The 18,814-nt window shown below is 37.9% G+C and overlaps 2 protein-coding genes across 2 annotated transcripts in view; one reads left to right on the plus strand and one right to left on the minus strand.

Moving 5' to 3' along the window:
* Positions 1-18,814, plus strand: part of DERA (deoxyribose-phosphate aldolase) — a 361,861-nt gene that overhangs the window by 323,763 nt on the left and 19,284 nt on the right. The window contains exon 19 of the transcript XR_003791050.1: positions 627-701. The gene's annotated coding sequence lies outside the window, so the exon portion shown is untranslated. The remainder of the gene's footprint in view (positions 1-626; positions 702-18,814) is intronic.
* SLC15A5 (solute carrier family 15 member 5) overlaps positions 1-18,814 on the minus strand; it is a 90,156-nt gene that overhangs the window by 42,345 nt on the left and 28,997 nt on the right. Inside the window, exons 4-5 of the mRNA XM_029204888.1 lie at positions 16,282-16,502; positions 4,250-4,436 (exon numbers count right to left, since the gene is read on the minus strand). Of these exons, the coding sequence (XP_029060721.1) occupies positions 4,250-4,436; positions 16,282-16,502 (408 nt within the window). The remainder of the gene's footprint in view (positions 1-4,249; positions 4,437-16,281; positions 16,503-18,814) is intronic.

Consider the following 18,814-nt stretch of genomic DNA (forward strand, 5'->3'; position numbering starts at 1 on the left):
AACGCCACATACTGCAGGGCTTTAGTTAATGGTAAGGAAAGGAGATACTCATGGTGTAAACATTTTTGAACCGAAAAAGGCTAAAACAAAGGATATCCAACGATGACAGAGGATAAATCACAATATCACTGATTCTAGATTTTTAGTGTACTAAGATTGACTTTTAAACAGACAAATCTGTCACATGTAACGTTAGGAAAATACAGTCTTGATGAAACACTCTGAGCGTACCAAACCTTTGCCTTTCACAATTCTGGAAGGTTTGGAGATTTTTTTATTGTTGGTACTTTGGTACACTTGTTGTTTTCTTTAGCTGATAAACTCAAGAATGTCCTATCTTGAATAAGACACTCCTCTTTTCGTTGCACTGTTTATGAGCTAGATGAAGGAAAGTGAGCTCATTTTTTTCCCTTTATTAAATTTCTAGTTTGACCAACTGAATGAGATTTCTCTATCCCTCACTCTTGGCCGGGGCTGTGATTATCCATGTCAAACACTAGGCATCGTCATTGTCTATACCATCTGCCTCCTTAAACATGATGGGGAATGACTGAATGTGAAAGGGAGCGGGGGACTCCAGGAGCAACTACTCATTGTGATGACAAAATTTTTCATTCACTTCGTAGCCTTAATTGGAAATCGCAGTCAGGATTCCAAATTAACACTGATAACTTCTATAATCTAAGAACTATGTATGGCTGGTAAGTGGAATAACGATAATGATGATGTTGATGGTGATGATGCAATGGGCTTAGAATTAGAAGGTCTGAATTCAAATAAGACATTATCTTTGAGACCCTTGACCTAGTAAATGATGAATTATCGTGAAGTTAAGTGGGGTATGTATATGAAGGTGCCTAGGTTCCAATTCGGAATTCATAAATATTTGTATGTTCATAATTTATATACTTATATACTTCACTCAATTTTCAAGGTACTTGGGTTCAAAGTGAAAGTAAATTTTAATGTTAGATTAATTCAGTTATGTAAATTACTATCAAAAAGTAGCCTAGGTTTATGTTTATATGTCCTGATAAAACTTATTCATCTTCCATAATCACAAGCAGAATATGGAAAACTTAAGCAAACATTTAGTTAAAAAGATGCATACCTCTTTATATTCCCATAGCAAAATATTATGCAAATAAGTGAACAAGTATGTAAATGAACAAATGAATGGAGTCTGGCTTAGAAACAACTGAATTCAGTATTCTGTATACAGAAGAATATAGCTCAGTTTTTTTAGATGAATCTAGTTTCTTTCTTTTTCCTGCCCACTCTTCATAGGGAATATTTAGTTCATTAACATCAAACAATATGTTAGATAACTCTTGTCTAACTTTCCTCTATCCAGAAAAGCACACACACACTTCTTTAAGAATAGACATGATTTCAAATATGCAAGAGTGGAGAATTGTCCAAGAGAAAGTTGCTCATATTTCAAGTGAATTTAAGATTTCTTATTCTCAGGATTTTTTTTTTTTTTGGGCTGCACAGCATTGCTTTTGGGATCTTAGTTCTCCAACCAGGGATTGAATCTGAGCCCTCGCCTGGTCAGCAGTGAAAGTGTGGAGTCCTAACCACTGAACTGCCAGGGAATTCCCAGGAAGGATTTTTTTTTTTTTTTTTGGCGGTACACAGGCCTCTCACTGTTGTGGCCTCTCCCCCTGCGGAGCACAGGCTCCAGACGCGCAGGCTCAGCGGCCATGGCTCACTGGCCCAGCCGCTCCGCGGCATGTGGGATCGTCCCGGACCGGGGCACGAACCCGTGTCCCCTGCATCGGCAGGCGGACTCTCAACCACTGCGCCACCAGGGAAGCCCCCAGGAAGGATTTTTAAAGTAGTTCTTTCAGTCATGTTGTATACCATATTTCTCTAAAGTAGCCCAATTAAAAAAATTTTTTAGTACTAAAGCATAATTTGGAAGCATAGACTCAATTTTCATGATTCTGTAAAGGACTGCCAAAGTGTCTGGTATTTTGCAATGTAAATTTACCCCCATTTTCTTCTGCATTCAATATATTAATAGTACACTTGCTGTGGGTAGGTACGATGTCTTTTCTTTTGTATCCTCAAATAGTGTCGGGCATTCACTAATACTGTTTTGGATTTCACTGGCAGACAAAAAAAAGCACTTTTTAAGATTTAAGGACTGTCAAAACCTATTAAGATTTATAGTTTGCCTAAACCTATGACAATAAAGAATGTCAGGGTTACTGGCTTATGGAATAAATCAAAACAGAATATGCACTAAAGACCTCTACAGTTGAAGATAAAATAAACTAGGGAGAGTTTAGTCACTTGAGTTCTTTCCAAAAACAAATCTACTTTGTGATGTGATCTTGTTGATGGCTTTGGTAAATAGGAGGCACATACCCTAAAATTTAATTTATAAACAGAGGAACAGCAAAATATATAATAATGGGTTACTAGAAGACTGCTTGGTCTTCACAGATCTCTACAAAGGAGGAACTAAGAAGAACAACTGGTTAGCCAAGAGAAAAGAATCAGTTGCTTGACCTTGGCTATTTCAATGAAGTTATTTCTCAAGTAGATGATAAGACATAAAGTTGCCATTGCATGCTATTTCTTTTTTTTTTTTTTTTCGGTACGCGGGCCTCTCACTGTTGTGGCCTCTCCTGTTGCGGAGCACAGGCTCCGGACGCGCAGGCTCAGCGGCCATGGCTCACTGGCCCAGCTGCTCCGCGGCATGTGGGATCTTCCCGGACCGGGGCACGAACCCGTGTCCCCTGCATCGGCAGGCGGACTCTCAACCACTGCGCCACCAGGGAAGCCCCATGCTATTTCTTAAGCGTTTCAAACTCCCTTTGTTTTGTGTTTATACTCACCAAACAATGAGACCTGCCCCTTGCAAATGATGACTCAATATTAGTTAACATTTATAGAGCTTTCACTCTGTGTCCCAATTGGGCTCCAGGTACTGATGTCACCCTGAATGATTTCAAAAGTCTTACAGAACAAAGGGACCCAATATTTATCTCAGGCATGCCCCTCAATAAAAAAAATAAGTGAACTAGAAGACAAGAAAGGTTAAGTGGCTTTTCCAATTCACTCAGGAGCAGCTCAGTAGCAGAGCAGGGGCTGAGACCTCCATTTCTGGTCGTTAGATTGAGCCTGGTTTTCCTGTACCATCGTTTGTCGTCTTGTTCCACGGCAGCACCTGAGGGACCACAGCGAGGCAGAGGAGAGTGTGACCAGAATGCTCCTCCTCTCCCATTTCATTGGCAGAAATTTTATTTTACAGTCTATTGGTTGTGTTCTGAGTAAGAAGTCCTACATTTTTTTTCACTTAAAAAAATGGGAGTAGACCAAAGAATCCGCCTGCCAATGCAGGGGACAGGGGTTTGATCCCTGGTCCAGGAAGATCCCGCGTGCTGCGGAGCAACTAAGCCCATGTGCCACAACTACTGAGGCCCGCGCTCCTAGAGCCCGTGCTCCACAACAAGAGAAGCCACCGCAATGAGAAGCCCGCGTACAGCAACGAAGAGTAGCCCCCGCTCGCTGCAACTAGAGAAAGCCCACGCGCAGCAATGAAAACCCAATGTAGCCAAAAATAAATAAAATAAAATAATTTTTAAAAATAGGAGTGGACCATAACAACAGCAAGGCTGTAATTATTTGAGGTAATGGATGTGTTAACTAACCTTATTGTGATAAATATTTTGCAGTATAGACTTGCATCAATTCATGACACTGTGCACCTTAAACTTATACAGTATGTCAATTATATCTCAATAAAGCTGGAAAAAATGTTTGAAAATTACTGTTTTACACTTTACTATTGGAAGAAGTACTATATTAAAGCTGTGAATACGACTAACTTTTAATAAATTTTTCTGCTGGTTCAGAAGTTAAAGCCTCCCAAATGTAGCTCAGCATTATTTTTTAGGTCCATTACCTGTGTTAATTTTTAAGAACATTCTCAGCATCGACTTAAGAGTAGAGACTGCTTTACTTGAAGAAGAAGAGGCCATTTGGTGGCATTGGAAGTTGCACCAAGTCTTTATGTGTGTCTTCTGAGGAAGCATAAAAGGATGAAAAGAAAATGGGACACTGATGTCTATGTAGAGATTTGAGAAGCTGGACATAATCACTCTCAAATTCACCTTCTTCCCAATTTGTCAAAATCAGACAACTCCAGAGCATATAGCTAGCTTAGATCCTAGCACAGTGTTTTTTTATTTTAAAAGTTGTAAACCATTCACTTGAAATGGTAAGTTGTACTTACTAATGCATGCCAACAGAAATGGGCCATCTCTCTTAGAGGGAAATAGGCAGGTGCTGAAATACTCCATTAAAGGAGCTAAAAGTAGTAGTGGTAGGATGCTGACGACATTCATTACTGCAACTGGCAGAAGAAATCCACCCAAATTCAGGTTGGAATTCATGGTCTGCAGATAATATCCTGAAGGAATCTGTATTTGAAGGGGGAAAGAGCCATTCAGTAAGACAGTGGTTAAAGTAACTTTGGAGGAAGTGTCCTGTGGCAGATTTCTTGTCCCTTGCCAGTACTCTGTGACAGATGAGCTGGATGTTCCCCGGGTCTCCAAGGTCATGATTATGAACTGACAAAGGAGAGTAGGAACTGTGTCTAGTCTATTGACAGTTCTACTGATTCTTTATGGACGAATATTTTGTCATCTAGTCTATCTTCTTAATTTTCCTTGGAAAAGTAAAAGTGACCCTAATTTTGTGCTTGGGATGACACATAAGAAATCAAGTAATAAATTTTGCATATAAGCAAATAAGCTTTTTGTTTTTCCCAACAATAAAGCAAAAGCCAGTAGAAAGTATTAAGACTTTCATTTTCACCTGGATTAAAAAATAGTTTGGGGCTAGGCTAGATCCTTTAAATACCATCGAGTTTGATGGCGAAATAGGTAAGAATGATTTTTCCCTAAGAGGGGACCCAGTGAGGAAACATATTACTTGTTGTAGGCTGTCTTTATAGGCTACCTGGATTGGCCTTGTTTTTAACATAAGCCAAGTAAAACGAGAAAAGGGAGAGAAAACATACTTGTGTCTATACTCTCCTTTTAAACTAATTGTGTGGCACTAGAGGACCAAAAAGGGAACTCCAAGAAAAAAGTTGCACAATAAAGTAGCAGAAATGAAAACAAAAACAAAACACTAACAACACCTCTACCTCACTGGAAACCGTCAAGGTAGTGTTAGAATTTCTTCATTTTTTTAAAAAAACCTAATACTAACTAAAACTCTAACATTAACTTGGAGTCTCTTCAAGTATTCCTAACCTCTCATTAGGTCACAACATCAGAACTAAAGTACAATGTCACAGGAAAAGGGGCATCTCCTCACTTTTATAGTTCATGAGCTGTGTTGCAATAATCACATCTTTGTCATTATCATTAGTAGCACAGAGTATTTCTTTCATTCCCAGAGGCACACAAAGCTACTGAGTGGCTTGGCGAGAAAGTCAACCCAAGTCTTGTCCTTGAGGAGTGGATTCTCCATTTTTTCTTACAGTGTGTGAACTACATTAGGAGTCCTGCCTTACCTCCATCCTGGGAGAGCAACCCGGCTCAAACACCCAGATGACAGCTTCTTGTTTGAAACCTTCACTAACTCCTTCTCTATTATCAGTTGTGCAATTCGAGAAGGTATAAGGAGAAGCAGAGTCATAAGTCAGTACAGCTGCTAACCAGCCCACCAGTTGTAAAATGAGCCTATTGCTATGTTAACTGCCTAAATCCAGGAATGGACCACATTTTCACTGAGATTCTTTCTATCTGTATAAAATATGTCCTGGTGATAATTTATCTTCCAATCTTTAATTTGACCCTTGGGACTGTAAACAGGATTGTTTTGGTTGGGTACAGATGGCAAGAGGGAAGGGAGTATTAGCTAGTTCTGCCCTAGTTCAATCAAAATATTAAGCATGTATCCCCAGTCAGAGGCAAATGAATGATGGTTTTTAAAATAGTGCTGGCAGCAGAACTACTCTAAGACTGAAAGGATCTCAGCACAACTTGAAAGTTTCTGTTACTGATTTCAAGTGAGAATTATTGTTAACAGGAATAAAGTTATTATCGGCATGAATCACAGACACAGAAACCTGTTAACTTAATAATGTGGCAAATGTACTATTAATCTTTAGTGAAGCAGTATTAATATATTGCATAATCTAAAAAAAGGCCCCGATATCTTGAAAGCTTGAAATCATTTCTGCTTCTGCCTCAAGTTCTGAAATCATCTCCTTTAAAAATTTTCAATACTTTTATTTCATACAAGCCTCTGAGAATTCAGGAATAACTGCTGTCAATAAAGATTCATTTTCACCTTTGAATGGCCAGTAATGTCAAATGGCAACATCATTGGCCTTAATATCAACATATTTTAAATGTATGTCTTGGAACTGAAGGTCAATAATGGCTACTAAATTTAAAATATGGAATTCGATGATGTTTTATTCTTGGTATTTTGATCGCCTTTATACTGGTGATTATTTCATCTGGAGGCAAAAATCTTATTCCAGCCTATCCCAATGGAAGTTACCTCTGCCTCCCTTGAGAAGTACATTCTAAACATTTTCTTTGAAGTTTCTGGTATAACATTACTGTATATGATTTTGGAACCTGTATAGTCTGTACCAGGGATTTTTAACCCAGCTGCAAGAGAGGCATAGTGGGTAACAGCAAAGTGTGGGCATTGATACCAGCCTGGGGTAGGGATAGCCACTCTGCCATATGCTAGTAGGGTAACCAAGAACCAATTGCAAGTCACTTAATGTCTCTGAGACTCAGATTTAGAATAGTAAAATCTGCCCTGTAGGCTTGCTTTGGGGGTTAAATTAGACACTGTGAAGTCATCTTTTAGAGGCTCTGACACATATAGGTGATCAATAAGTATTAGTATTCTTTGCAATAAACTAGGCATCTAGATTTGGTGATATGCTTAAAAATTAGCTTATCAAAATTTATTCTAATTTATGTTAAATTTAAAAATATGTAACAGTTTGCAGAGAAGACTCGAACTTAGTAAAAAAAAAAAATCAGGTGTCACTACATTATGAAGGTAAGAATCAGTAATTTGTGCTATTTGCACAGAAGGTTCGAGGCATCCCATGGAACCATTAGTAATTTTGTACTCATGATTAATTTCTCCATTCTAAGATGTTTTCATGATATTTTTAAAAATCTAATACATTTATTTAACCCAATAAAGTAAAAATATTTTAGCACGATCAATATAGAAATTATTAATGAGATATTTACATTGTTCTTTTTTCATATTGAGCCTTCAAAATCTGGTATTTTACACGTATAGTATGTTTCATTTTGGACAAGGCACATTCCAAGTGCTCAAGAGCAACAAGTGGCTACCATATTGAACAGTACAGTTCTAGAACAATATGGGAGACAGTGATTAAAGTGTGTGGGATGCAAATGGTGATATGTTTTAAAAGTTCACCTGTAGATATGCACATCTTATCTGCTCACCTATGTTACCCTAGAACTAAATAGGCATCATGCTTTTACTTGTGTGTCAAAGCTGTGGCTTAGAGTGTCTATCCAAGCTTACAAAACTACCATCTTTCTCCTCCCCTTCTGAGGTTAAAAGAATACACCCACTACCAAAGCTTGAAGTCTAACCATCAACAGTTAGCAAAAGACCTTAGCTGGTTGAGGGCTCTTATGATTAAAAGTTAGGGAAGCCCATCACAACTCCAGCATTATGTAGAAGCTAATAAATAGCAGTTGTTACATTTACTTATTGCAGGAACAAGCACCCAAAGTGTAACGTGGATTCTCTTAGTTCAGTTATGTTAAAATAATCCAAATAGTTTCCAGGCAGTTACTCTATCATCTGAAACTGTGTTTGAATACTGCTGGCATATGTTAGACACAGCTAACCTGGATTTACAAACTGTTTCTACCCTGTAGTGATAAATATGTTCAAATGAGTTTCTTGGAATGGAAGGGGGAAGTTAACATGAGAATAGAGTCTACCAGATCAGACTTCAGCCTCAGTGAAAGTATTTCCCAACACCAAGTCTCTCTGATACCATTGCTGGAAGTTTGTTTTTTTTTGGCAACATGAAGTGAAATATTAACTCCTGTGAAGAAAGAGTTTTTGGAGTTGAGGTTTTAGAAAAAGCTGATTCATTTGGCTTGGCTTTACTTATATTTTCTGTGTGAATATAATGTAATATATTCTGCGGCCTTTTTCTTTAAGAATCTGAAAACCCACTTAGTAGAAGAGGATGGGTGTTGGTCTCTAGCATGGGTGACAAACCAATCTCCAGCACATGAATCAGACTGCGTACTTGGAAGAAGTCAGAGAAGCACATCCCCAGTTTCTTTCAGAATCTTGGATGTAGCCCCTCTAGATTTTTATTTTTTTTATACAGCAGGTTCTTATTAGTCATCAATTTTATACACATCAGTGTCTACATGTCAATCCCAATCTCCCAATTCATCACACCACCACCACCACCACCACCACCCCGCCGCTTTCCCCCCTTGATGTTCGTACGTTTGCCCTCTACATCTGTGTCTCTATTTCTACCTTGCAAACCGGTTCATCTGTACCATTTTTCTAGATTCCACATATATGTGTTAATATACAATATTTGTTTTTCTCTTTCTGACTTACTTCACCCTGTATGACAGTCTCTAGATCCATCCATGTCTCTACAAATTACCCAATTTCGTTCCTTTTTATGGCTGAGTAATATTCCATTGTATATATGTACCACATCTTCTTTATCCATTCGTCTGTTGATGGACACTTAGGTTGCTTCCATGACCTGGCTCTTGTAAGTAGTGCTTCAATGAACATTGGGGTGCATGTGTCTTTTTGAATTATGGTTTTCTCTGGGTATATGCCTAGTAGTGGGATTGCTGGGTCATATGGTAATTCTATTTTTAGTTTTTTAAGGAACCTCCATACTGTTCTCCATGGTGGCTGTATCAATTTACATTCCCACCAACAGTGCAAGAGGGTTCCCTTTTCTCCACACCCTCTCCGGCATTTGTTGTTTGTAGATTTTCTGATGATGGCCATTCTAACTGGTGTGAGGTGATACCTCATTGTAGTTTTGATTTGCATTTCTCTAATAATAAGTGATGTTGAGCAGCTTTTCATGTGCCTCTTGGCCATTTGTATGTCTTCTTTGGAGAAATGTCTATTTAGGTCTTCTTCTGCCCATTTTTTGATTGGGTTGTTTGTTTTAATATTGAGCTGCATGAGCTGTTTATATATTTGGAGATTAATCCTTTGTCCATTCATTCCTTTGCAAATATTTTCTCCTATACTGAGGGTTGTCTTTTCATCTTGTATACAGTTGCCTTTGCTGTGCAAAAACTTTTAAGTTTCCTTAGGCCCATTTTTTAATTTTCGTTTTTATTTCCATTACTCTAGGAGGTGGGTCAAAAAAGATCTTGCTGTGATTAATGTCAAAGAGTGTTCTTCCTATGTTTTCCTCTAAGAATTTTATAGTGTCCAGTCTTACATTTAGGTTGTTAATCCATTTTGAGTTTATTTTTGTGTATGGTGTTAGGGAGTGTTCTAATTTCATTCTTTTACATGTAGCTGTCCAGTTTTTCCAGTACCACTTACTGAAGAGGCTGTCTTTTCCCCACTGTGTATCCTTGCCTCCTTTGTCATAGACTAGTTGACCATAGGTGCGTGGGTTTATCTCTGGGCTTTCTATCCTGTTCCATTGATTTATATTTCGGTTTTTGTGCTGGTACCATATTGTCTTGATTACTGTAGCTTTATAGTATAGTCTGAAGTCAGGGACTCTGATTCCTCCAGCTCCATTTTTTCCCCTCAAGATTGCTTTGGATATTTGGGTTCTTTTGTGTCTCCATACAAAATTTAAGATTGTTTGTTTTAGTTCTGTAAAAAATGTCACTGGTAATTTCCTAGGGATTGCACTGAATCTGTAGATTGCTTTGGGTAGTATAGTCATTTTCATGATATTGACTCTTCCAATCCAAGAACATGGTATATCTCTCCATCTGTTTGTGTCATCTTTGATTTGTTTCATCAGTGTCTTACAGTTTTTCTGAGTACAGGTATTTTACCTCCTTAGGTATGTTTATTCCTAGGTATTTTATTCTTTTTGTTGCAATGGTGAATGGGATTGTTTCCTTAATTTCCCTTTCTGATCTTTCATTGTTAGCGTACAGGAATGCAAGAGATTTCTGTGCATTAATTTTTATCCTGCAACTTTACAAAATTCATTGATTACCTCTAGTAATTTCTGCTCACATCTTTAGGCTTATCTATGTATAATATTATGTCATGTGCAAACAGTGGCAGTTTTACTTCTTTTCCAATTTGTATTCCTTTCATTTCCTTTTCTTTTGTGATTGCCGTGGCTAGGACTTCCAAAACTGTGTTGAATAATAGTGGCAAGTGTGGACATCCTTGTCTTGTTCCTGATCTTAGAGGGAATGCTTTCAGTTTTTCACCATTGAGAGTGATGTTTGCTGTGGGTTTGTCTTTTATGATTTGTCATATATGGTTATTATGCGGAGGTAGGTTCCCTCTATGCCCACTTTCTGGAGAGTTTTTATCATAAATGGGTGTTGAATTTTGTCAAAAGCTTTTTCTGCATCTATTGAGATGATCATATGGTTTTTATTCTTCAATTTGTTAATCTGGTGTACCACATTGATTGATTTGTGTATATTGAAGAATCCTTGCATCCCTGGGATAAATCACACTTAATCATGGTGTGTGATCCTTTTAACGTGTTGTTGGATTCTGTTTGCTAGTATTTTGTTGAGGATTTTTGCATCTATATTCATCAGTGATATAGGTCTGTAATTTTCTTTTTTTGTAGTATCTTTGTCTGATTTTGTTATCAGCGTGGTGGTGGCCTCATAGAATGAGTTTGGGAGTGTTCCTTTCTCTGCAATTTTTTAGAAGAGTTTGAGAAGGATGGGTGCTAGCTCTTCTCTAAATGTTTGATAGAATTCATCTGTGAAGCCATCAGGTTTGTTTGTTGGAAGATTTTTAATCACAGTTTCAACTTCATTACTTGTGATTGGTCTGTTATATTTTCTGTTTCTTCTTGGTTCAGTCTTGGAAGGTTATACCTTTATAAGACTGTGTCCATTTCTTCCAGGTTGTCCATTTTATTAGCACAGAGTTGCTTGTAGTAGTCTCTCATGATGCTTTATATTTCTGTGATGTCCATTGTAACTTCTTTTTCATTTCTAGTTTTATTGATTTGAGTCCTCTTCCTCTTTTTCTTGATGAACCTGGCTAAAGGTTTATGAATTTTGTTTATCTTCTCAAAGAACAAGCTTTTAGTTTTATTGATCTTTGCTATTGTTTTCTTCGTTTCTATTTCATTTATTTCTGCTCTGATCTTTATGATTTCTTACCTTCTACTGACTTTGGGTTTTCTTTGTTTTTCTTTCTCTAATTCCTTTAGGTGTAAGGTTTGATTGTTTATTTGAGATTTTTCTTGTTTCTTGAGGTAGGATTGTATTGCTGTAAACTTCCCTCTTAGAACTGCTTTTGCTGCTTCCCATAGGTTTTGGATCATCATGTTTTCAATGTCATTTGTCTCTAGGTATTTTCTGATTTCTTCAGTGATCTCTTGGTTATTTAGTAACACATTGTTTAGCCTCCATGTTTTTGTGTTTTTTTTTTGTTTTTTTTTTTTTTTTTGCGGTATGCGGGCCTCTCACTGTTGTGGCCTCTCCCGTTGCGGGGCACAGGCTCCGGATGCGCAGGCTCAGCAGCCATGGCTCACGGGCCCAGCCGCTCCGCAGCATATGGGATCTTCCCGGACCGGGGCACGAACCCGTGTCCCCTACATCGGCAGGCAGACTCTCAACCATTGCGCCACCAGGGAAGCCCTGTTTTTGTGTTTTTTACATTTTTTCCCCTGTAATTGATTTCTAATCTCATAGTGTTGTGGTCAGAAAAGATGCTTGATATGATTTCAGTTTTCTTAAATTTACCAAGGCTTGATTTGTGACCCAAGATGTGATCAATCCTGGAGAATGTTCCGTGGGCACTTGAGAAAAAAGTGTAATCTGCTGTTTTTGGATGGAATGTCCTATAAATATCAATTAAATCTATCTGGTCTATTGTGTCATTTAACGCTTGTGTTTCCTTATTCATTTTCTGTTTGGATGATCTGTCCATTGGTGTAAGTGAGGTGTTAAAGTCCCCCACTATTATTGTGTTACTGTCGATTTCCTCTTTTAGAGCCGTTAGCATTTGCCTTATGTATTGAGGTGCTCCTACGTTGGGTGTATATATATTTATAATTGGTATATCTTCTTCTTGGATTGATCCCTTGATCATTATGTAGTGTCCTTGCATGCCTCTTATAACATTCTTTATTTTAAAGTCCATTTTATCTGATATTAGTATTGCTACTCCAGCTTTCTTTTGATTTCCAATTGCATGGAATATCTTTTTCCACCCCCTCACTTTCAGTCTGTATGTGTCCCTAGGTCTAAAGTGGGCCTCTTGTAGACAGCTTGTATATGGATCTTGTTTTTGTATCCATTCAGCAAGGCTGTGTCTTTTGGTTGGAGCACTTAATCCATTCATATTTAAGGTAATTATTGATATGTATGTTCCTATTACCATTTTCTTAACTGTTTTGGGTTTGTTTTTGTAGGTCCTTTTCTTCTTTTGTGTTTCCCATTTAGAGACATTCCTTTAGCATTTGTTGTAGAGGTGGTTTGGTGGTGCTGAATTTTCTTAGCTTTTGCTTGTCTGTAAAGCTTTTGATTTCTCAGTGGAATCTGAATGAGATCCTTGCGGGGTAGAGTAATCTTGGTTGTAGGTTCTTCCCTTTCATCACTTTAAGTATATCGTGCCACTGTCTCCTGGCTTGTAGAGTTTCTGCTGAGAAATCAGCTCTTAACCTTATGGGAGTTCCCTTGTATTTGTCGTTTTTCCCTTGTTTCTTTTAATAATTTTTCTTCGTCTTTAACTTTTGTCAATTTGATTACTATGTGTTTCGGCGTGTTTCTCCTTGGGTTTATCCTGCCTGGGACTCTTGCACATCCTGGGCTTGGGTGGCTATTTCCTTTCCCATGTTAGGGAAATTTTCGACTATAATCTCTTCAAATATTTTCTTGGGTCCTTTCTCTCTCTCTTCTCCTTCTGGGACCCCTATAATGCGAATGTTGTTGTGTTTAATGTTGTCCCAGAGGTCTCTTAGGCTGTCTTAATTTCTTTTCATTCTTTTTTCTTTATTCTGTTCTGCAGCAGTGAATTCTACCATTCTGTCTTCCAGGTCACTTATCCATTCTTCTGCCTCAGTTATTCTGCTATTGATTCCTTCTAGTGTATTTTTCAATTCAGTTATTGTATTGTTCATTTCTGTTTGTTTGTTCTTTAATTCTTCTAGACGTTTGTTCTTTAATTCTTCTAGGTCTTTGTTAAACATTTCTTGCATCTTCTCGATCTTTGCCTCCATTCTTTTTCTGAAGTCCTGGATCATCTTCACTATCATTATTCTGAATTCTTTTTCTTAAAGTTTGCCTGTCTCCACTTTATTTAGTTGTTTTTCTGGGGTTTTATCATGTTCCTTCATCTTGTACATAGTCCTCTGCCTTTTCATTTTGTCTATCTTTCTGTGAATGTGGTTTTTGTTCCACAGGTTTCAGGATTGTAGTTTTTCATGCTTCTGCTCTCTGCCCTCTGGTGGATGAGTCTATCTAAGCGGCTTGTGCAAGCTTCCTGACTGGAGGGACTGGTGGTGGGTATAGCTGGGTGTTGCTCTGGTGGGCAGAGCTCAGTAAAACTTTAATCCACTTGTCTGCTGATGGGTGGGGCTGAGTTCCCTCCCTGTTGGTTGTTTGGCCTGAGGCAACCCAGCACTCAGGCCTACAGTTTCTTTGGTGGGGCTAATGGTGGACTCCGGGAGGGCTCACGCCAAGGAGTACTTCCCAGAACTTCTGCTGCCAGTGTCCCTGTCCCCTCAGTTAGTCACAGCCACCCCCGCCTCTTCAGGAGACCCTCCAACACTAGCAGGTAGGTCTGGTTCAGTCTCCTATGGGGTCACTGCTCCTTCCCCCTGGGTCCTGATGCACACACTATTTTGTGTGTGCCCTCCAAGAGTGGAACCTCTGTTTCCTCTAGTCCTGTGAAAGTCCTGCCATCAAATCCCACTAGCCTTCAAAGTCTGATTCTCTGGGAATTCTTCCAGACCCCCAGGTTGGGAAGCCTGATGTGGGGCTCAGAACCTTCACTCCAGCAGGTGGACTTCTGTGGTATAAGTGTTCTCCAGTTTGTGAGTCACCCACCCAGCAGTTATGGGATTTGATCTTATTGTGATTGAGTCCCTCCTACCATCTCATTGAGACTTCTCCTTTATCTCTGGATGTGGGGTATCTTTATTGGTGAGTCCCAGTGTCTTCCTGTTGATGATTACTCAGCAGTTAGTTGGGATTCTGATGCTCTTGCAAGAGGGAGTGTGTTTTCATGCTATTAATGACATATATACAGGTAGTAATTTTGTGTTTTTGTTCCATCTACTATTGTGGAGTCAAGAGAGAGGTTGAATCTGCTAAGTCAGCCTAGCTTTCATGCATTGTTTAGAACAAGGGTCAGCAAACTTTTGTGTAAAAGGCCAGATAGACAATATTTCCACATGTGGATTCTGTTGCAAGTACTCAGCTCTGCTGTTTTCATGCATAAGCAGACATACTATGACAAACAAACAGGAGTGGTTGTGTTACAATAAAAGTTTATTTATGGATTCTGAATTTTTTTTCTTTTAAAGAAGTTTTTATTCTGTTTGGTTAGAAGGACAGGATCCTTCTAACCAAACAGAAGTTCTATACTTATCCTTTTCTAACAATTGTACTTTCTTCCTTTTTTTTTTGAATTTAACTTTATTTATTTCTGGCTGCACTGGGTCTTTGTTGCTGTGCACGGGCTACTTTCTTTTTTTTAATTGAAGTATAGTTGATTTACATTGTTGTGTTAGTTTCAGGTGTGCCACAAAGTGATTCATATATTCATATATATATATATATATATATATATATATTCTTTTTCAGATTCTTTTCCCTTAAAGCTATTACAAAATATTGAGTATAGTTCCTTGTGCTATACAGTAGGTCCTTGTTGGTTACCAATTTTATATATAGTAGTGTGTATACCAAACTCCTAATTTATCCTCCCCACCCCCCACCTTCCCCTTTGGTAATCATAAATTTGTTTTCTATGTCTGTGGGTACGGACACTGAATTTTGAATTTCATATAATTGTCTTTTGCTACAAAACATTTCTATTCTTTTGATTGTTTTAAACCATAGAAAAATATAAAAACCTTCTTACCTTGCAGGACATGTGAAAAAGGCAGTGGGCTGATTTGGCCTGCAGGTAATAATTTGCTGACCCCTGGTTTAGAGAAGCAAGCATTGTACTAAGAATAAGAAGGTAGATTCTGCTTTTCCTTCACTGCTATTCACTGTATGACCTCCTTATCCCCTTCAAAATCACTTAATTTTTCTGAGCCTCAGTTTCCTCTTCAACAAATGAAGTAGTTGAATAAGTTAATCTCTAAGTTTTTTCCCAGCTCTATTATTCTGTGATTTAAGAATATAGCTCACTCATTAGCCATCTAATTCCAAGGTAGAGGTTAGTAATGCAGAGTCCCAAATTTCTTCAAAGACTTTTATAATCATTTATATTTCTTCATAAGTAAGTGACTCTTTGACCATTACTACATTAAAATTGTATTAAAATCACATATACTTGTGAACAGTCCTTTGGACTTAGTATTTTCCCCCTGATTTCCTCATAGCATAGGGACTGGCTCACCGAGGGAACTAAGAATTGGTGGGGAAAGAATCGTTTGTTAATTAGTATTTATACTTAAGAGCACGGTGGGGGGTGGTGCTCAAACCAGCCATGTTAGCTACTTGTTAGTACCAGTTTTTAAAGGCTTGGTCAAGGAGGAAGGCAAAACCTTTGGAAGGGAGTAGTTGGGTAATTATCCATAGATCTCATATTTGTGCATTACTCTTAGGCCTTATGACAAATTCTCTGAAGTATTGTCTGCACCTACTGACAGACATTCATAGTTCTATAGGAGAAACATCACACCCAGGTCCTCCTCAGGTATGCCTCTGTGTGACCCCACTTAGCTTTTAAAATTAGAGCCTGTAATGTATTTATATGATAACAGCCTAATGAAGTATATGGGAAGCACTTGTTGGGGTGAAAATAAATGTTCACTTGTTATGTTAACATGCAGTCATTTGGTTGTTGCTAGGGGTAGTATTAATTGCCTTTCCTCACCTGCATAAGGCACATTCTGTAGAGGAGCTGAAAAATGAAGAGAGAGAGAAGGGTGAAGAAAAATTTTGTGTCTTCCACATGGAGCTCACTGTAGCGGCCGCCATTTTTTTCCTTGGCATGGTCTAACCAGCTTGTCACACCTCCGCCAAGGTGGCAATACTGCAGACAGCATGTTTTTAGTGCATTAACAAACACCCCAAAGGTTGTCAGGAGGGAGCAACCTGCAAGCAATTGGAAATATTACATATTAGTAAAAGAACTGTTCTTCAAGTTTCCAAAATGTCAATCAGAAAGATGGCAATTGTAAGGATGAAAGGCAGTAAAGTGATTGAGAAGATTTTAGCACCCAAGGGGTTGAATTCAAAGGAGTAAGCTTCTGACAAGGGTTCTGGCATCCTGGTGACCAGCCCAAGGTGGTGCCTGACAGATGATGTAAAAAATGAAAAAGCTAAGATCAGTGGAAGCATATTAAAAAGGGAAGAAAGGTGACAAAATAAAGCACCAAAGTAAAAGATTTCAGAATCTCTCAGAAGCCTCTAACTTGAACACATTAATGAATAAGACAACCTGAAGTTTCATTTACAGCCTTAACACAAAGAACTAGTACTATTTTTTAATATAAATTGCCATATAAATAATCCGCACTTTCCTTGTTAGGTAGGAGGCGGTCTCTTATTTTGACATGTAGATGAAAGGAAATATTTTCTCTGCTTTGACTTTATCCTTGAATTTCAGACATAAGGTTAAACTTTGAACTCTTCAAATGACTTTGTGTATGTTGATAGTGTCACTAAAAGTTCAGATTAGATTAGTTGGCTTTTGACTTTTCCAGTAGTTTCCTCTGGGTTTATATGGCTGTTGCTTTAGCATCAGAAGTATTTTATTGCTTTAGATGTTTGCAATCACTTACTGCTAGTGATTTGCAATCTCATTGTTGCTTCTTTTATGATCTTTCAGATTTCACCTTTTCTTTGACTCCATTAGGACTTCCTGATTCAATGACAGATAAGAGATCCCGGTTTGGTTAGCAGTTCAGCTGTGCCATCATGATACAACTTTTCATAGCACTCCTTTTGACCAGATAAACCCTTTCACAAATTACCAAGACACCAAACCATGGTTGCAGGATAAACGATAAAATAAATATAAAAATGTTGGAGTTTCTCCAAAGAAAGCTGCTGTAGAAACTCAGGTAATAGTTTGATCATCATTTTAATTATGTTCAAGTTTCCTATAGTAAAATGCTAGGTGAAATGCCTTCTAACCAAGTTCATTTAAATGCCAAAGACTATTGGTTTTTATATTTAAATAAAGGGTATTTATTAATATTTCTTTTTATGGTTATAGAGTGATGATAGAGATTTGATCTGGTCTTTTCTTTAAGAGTTGTAATAGACCTATTATGTCAGTCTTTGATTAATTGAGGAAGCTGGGAGCCTGGTAATGGAATATGGAGCCTTTCACCTCTAAGTCACTGAATCCAATCCAGCCCAAATTGGTAGTGACCAAGAGTGATTACAGCAGAGGCCTCTGTGAAGTGTGTTGAGGTCAAGTGGAAGTAGGTCGGGATAATTGCTGGCAGGAGATAGGCTCATATCTACAGTCACTACTGCCTCTTAGTCACTGTGGCCAGACCAGAACTGAGAAGGCCAAGAGAACAGAAGCACCTGTGAGTGACCAAGGTCTGTGTCTCTTAACAAGGAAGTCATTGGGACATCTCTTTACTATTGGAGAAAGAACTTCTCTATTAGGAGACTATTCCCAGCTGTTTCAATTAGTTTACTTAAGATTTTGGTAAGATGAAAACTGAGAATGTCTTGATGAACAGTCTAGAGACTTAATTTGAACAGGTCTGGGCTAGGAGGCTTAACTTCCTGACATTTCCTTCTCGTCTTACCTCTGTTGCTCATCAACCTGTTCTCTGCTCAACTCTTGCGAAACAATACCATGTAGACAGGAGGGTCATTACTGGCATTGATCCAACTTACTCTGTGCTTTCAAAAAGACTTCATTATTAAACAATAACTATTTTCAGGATGAAGGGTTATTTCAAGAGGTATTCTCCCCAGTTTCCTTCCTATGTTTTAAATTCAGGACTTTATTGAATGTAATATGTTTTAAACTCACTAGTTCTTTTCCATATAAACAAATCACTATTTGTCACAAGATAAATTTGGATCTGCTTTTATGCATGATAAATTGATACCTCCAGTCTTATTAAGTAGTTAAATACCACTATCGTAGTAGGTAATATCATATCAAAGGTAGTTCGGATTAGCGCTTCTGAAACTAGCTGTGTTAAAAGATAAGTTTTTTAAAAAAAATTCTCAACTATCATGGTCAATACATTTGTGAAATACGATAAAATGGAATACCTAAAAAATAAAATAAAAACAAAGATACAAAATATAAAACCTGATCTTTTGATTATTAGATTCAACAGACATATGAGGTAACTTTCCATAATATTTCTACATGTTTTCTCTCAGTGTCTTTATTTTCTATGTTGCACACCAGTAACAAACAGTTTATG

The sequence above is a fragment of the Monodon monoceros genome, unplaced genomic scaffold (genome assembly GCF_005190385.1).
Source record: "Monodon monoceros isolate NGI ecotype Baffin Bay Population unplaced genomic scaffold, NGI_Narwhal_1 Super_Scaffold_6, whole genome shotgun sequence".
Taxonomy (NCBI): domain Eukaryota; kingdom Metazoa; phylum Chordata; class Mammalia; order Artiodactyla; family Monodontidae; genus Monodon; species Monodon monoceros.